Below are 3,191 nucleotides of genomic sequence, written 5' to 3'. Positions count from 1 at the left end.
GCATGTAGGCCAGAGCTGAGCAGTGGATCTCAGAGAGTGACTTCTCTGATCTTTTCTCTGACTTCAGGAACTCTTGGATCTCCTGCTGTACTGAGTGGTCGTTCATCTCCGTCAGACAGTGGAAGATGTTGATGTTCCTGTCAGGAGAGACGCTATCATCATTCATCTGCTTGAGGTTGTTGATGGCACTCTGGATGATATCTGGACTGCTGTCTGTCTGACCCAGCAGGCCACGTAAGAGTCTCTGGTTGGACTCCAAAGAGAGGCCATGAAGGAAGCGGACAAACAGGTCCAGATGGCCATTTTTACTTTCAAGGGATTTCTCCATGGCTCTCTTCAGGAAGACATCCAGGGATGAGTCACAGTTGTTGGATATCCAGTCTTTCCCGGGGAAGTCCTCCAGTACCTTTGTATTGTTATTAGTGTAACAGTGGTACATATAGACTCCAGCTAGAAACTCTTGAATGCTCAGATGAACAAAGCAGTAGACTGTTTTCTCAAAGATCACACTCTCTCTTTTGAAGATCTCTGTACAAACTCCTGAGTACACCAAGGCCTCTGTGACATCAAGACCACACCGCTGCAAGTCTTCTTGGTAGAACATTATGTTTCCTTTCTGTAGCTGCTCAAATGCCAGCCTACCCAGCTTCAGAAGAAATTCCCTGTCAGCCTCTGTCAGCTCCTGTGGACTCGTCTTTTGTTTCTTATCATACTTCTGATTCTTCCTCTTTGTCTGAACCAAAAGGAAGTGTGAGTACATGTCAGTCAGCGTCTTGGGCAGGTCTCCTCTTGAGTCTGTTGTTAACATGTTGCGAAGAACAGTAGCAGTGATCCAGCAGAAGACTGGGAGCAGACACATGATGTTGAGGCTCCTGCATGTCTTTATGTGTGAGATGATTGTGCTGGACAGATCTCCACTGACTCTCCTCCTGAAGTACTCTTCCTTCTGGGGGTCAGTGAAGCCTCTTACTTCTGTTACCCTGTCAACACATTCAGGAGGGATCTGATTGGCTGCTGCAGGTCGGGAAGTTATCCAGACAAGAGCCGAGGGGAGTAGGTTCCCCTTGATGAGGTTTGTCAACAGCATGTTGACTGATGACTGCTGTGTGACATCAGACATATCCTTCCTGTTCTTAAAATCCAGCAAAAGTCTGCTTTCATCCAGCCCGTCAAAGATGAACAGAACCTTACAGCCATCGAGATGCTCTGCTGTGACCTCCTGTAATGCTGGATGGAAAACGTGGATCAGCTTGAGAAGACTGTACTGCTCATCTTTGATCAAGTTCAGCTCCCTGAAAGAAAGCGGAATCACCAGACTGATATCTTGGTTTTCCAAACCCTCTGCCCAGTCCAGAGTGAACTTCTGCACTGAGAAGGTTTTTCCAACGCCAGCAACACCGTTCATCAGAACAACCCTGATTCGTTTCTGTTGGTCAGGTATGGCTTCAAAGATGTCGCGGCACTTGATTGGAGTGTCATTGAGGATCATCATCTTGGAAGCTGTCTCAAGCTGCACTACTTCATGTTGGGTATTAACCTCTTTACTCTGACCCTCTATAATGTAGACCTCAGTGTAGATTCTGTTGAAGGATGTTTCACTTCCTGTTTCACTAGTTCCTTCAGTCACACGTATATAAATCCTCTTCAGACTGATCTTGTGTCCATGCTGACCACCAATCACTATAGAAAGGATAAAGGTAAAAGACAAAACAAGAAAAAGAAACGTAACAATGTGAAAACGATTACTATAAGAACATTCAAAGAAGTAAAGGCAGAGTTGTCTACTTGCAGTTTAGCTTTTTAAACTTGAATGGGGATTAAATGATTTAATCGTATGGCTCTTCTAGACTTTTGTTATCAGGCCGACCAGACAGAGTTAAGGGAAGTGTGACGATCGCAACTGTCGCAACGCCATTGTTGTTCAAAACAACAATGGCGTAGGTGCTGGACAGATGGTTCATCCAATTCTGGAGATAGCTGCAAGTAGCAATCCAGAAGACCAAGAAATCAGCCTGTTCCTTACAGGCATGTTTTGAACATGTACAATACATACTCCACTAGTAGCACCAATAACATAGAACTGCGAATCTGGCCGACAAATCTACTTCATATTTCTATAGCTGCTTCAAAATAAAATTCTACTGGTCTGCCGGTTGAATATTTTTATGTGAAGCAGCAGAAAAAGGTAAGGTTTGTTTACATCAGCAGCAGTAAGTTAACAAAGCTCTGACGTGACACTAAAATAAAGCTGATATCTGAAAGTACAGACAGGAACACAGGAAGAATGAAACAGAGCAGATATGTTTGCTGGAGCAGGTAATGTAGCAGGTAAAAGGTATGCAGGTAAATTTCAGTTGAACTGAAAATTAAAGGATATTTATAATGATGTTGAATGGTCGTGCTGATGACAGAAATAATGTCACAGTATTATAGATAGATGAAGAGACTTACTTTTTACAGTGCTGGCTGGCTGCAGTCTGGTTCTGGATCTGGACGGCTGTTGCTCCACAGAATCATTCCTCCTCATCTTCTTTCTGTGAAGACATTGCTTTATGACTAAATGATTTGTTGATTGTTGTTGAAAATATCAAGCTTTGGCCAAAGCTCAGATTTTCACAGAAAACAGTAAAATTGCAACAGTTCTCTTTGAATCAAGTTTGTAATTAAATGAATGAAAAATGATAAAACGGAAAACAGCCGCCTTATTTTGAAACAGTATCGGCACTATTATTGAATCATAAATATTAATCCAGAACATTTTGTCTTCATCAACATATCATCTTTCTTCAGAGTGGCTTGCAGTATTAACAGTTCTCTTACTTAGTGCCTGAGGGTGCAGGTTCATTGCTGAAGAATGGAGGTTCCACTATGGACCGGTCACTCTTCACAGACAGATGGCCAGATAATACAGACTCTGCTCTCCTGTTCTCAACTCTGCAAACACCAAGATGTTATTATTTATATCGCTTAAATCCTTGATTAATCCTCTTTCTAAATCTCTATAGGAAGCTCTACATACGCAAACTACTGCTCTGTCACAGATAAGCTACTAAGAGGAAGATGGATCAAAGAATTTATCTTTGTCACAAAAAGTATCTAAAAAATTTTTGGGCAAATGAACTTTAATGGACAATAGAAACATAAAATAATTAGTAGCAGTTCTCTTACTTAGTGCCTGAGGGTGCAGGTTC

General features: G+C 42.1%; 1 protein-coding gene across 1 annotated transcript in view; it reads right to left on the bottom strand.

Annotated features, from left to right (window-relative positions):
- Window positions 1–3,191, bottom strand: part of LOC116671769 (NACHT, LRR and PYD domains-containing protein 12) — a 10,053-nt gene that overhangs the window by 6,209 nt on the left and 653 nt on the right. The window contains exons 2-5 of the mRNA XM_032503245.1: window positions 3,169–3,191; window positions 2,821–2,934; window positions 2,452–2,534; window positions 1–1,680 (exon numbers count right to left, since the gene is read on the bottom strand). The exon at window positions 1–1,680 is cut by the window's left edge and continues 109 nt beyond it; the exon at window positions 3,169–3,191 is cut by the window's right edge and continues 91 nt beyond it. Of these exons, the coding sequence (XP_032359136.1) occupies window positions 1–1,680; window positions 2,452–2,534; window positions 2,821–2,934; window positions 3,169–3,191 (1,900 nt within the window). The remainder of the gene's footprint in view (window positions 1,681–2,451; window positions 2,535–2,820; window positions 2,935–3,168) is intronic.

Source organism: Etheostoma spectabile, chromosome 21 (assembly GCF_008692095.1).
Source record: "Etheostoma spectabile isolate EspeVRDwgs_2016 chromosome 21, UIUC_Espe_1.0, whole genome shotgun sequence".
Classification (NCBI taxonomy): Eukaryota; Metazoa; Chordata; class Actinopteri; order Perciformes; family Percidae; genus Etheostoma; species Etheostoma spectabile.
The sequence above is the reverse complement of the archived record's forward strand: the minus strand, read 5'-3'. Positions and strand labels throughout refer to the sequence as shown.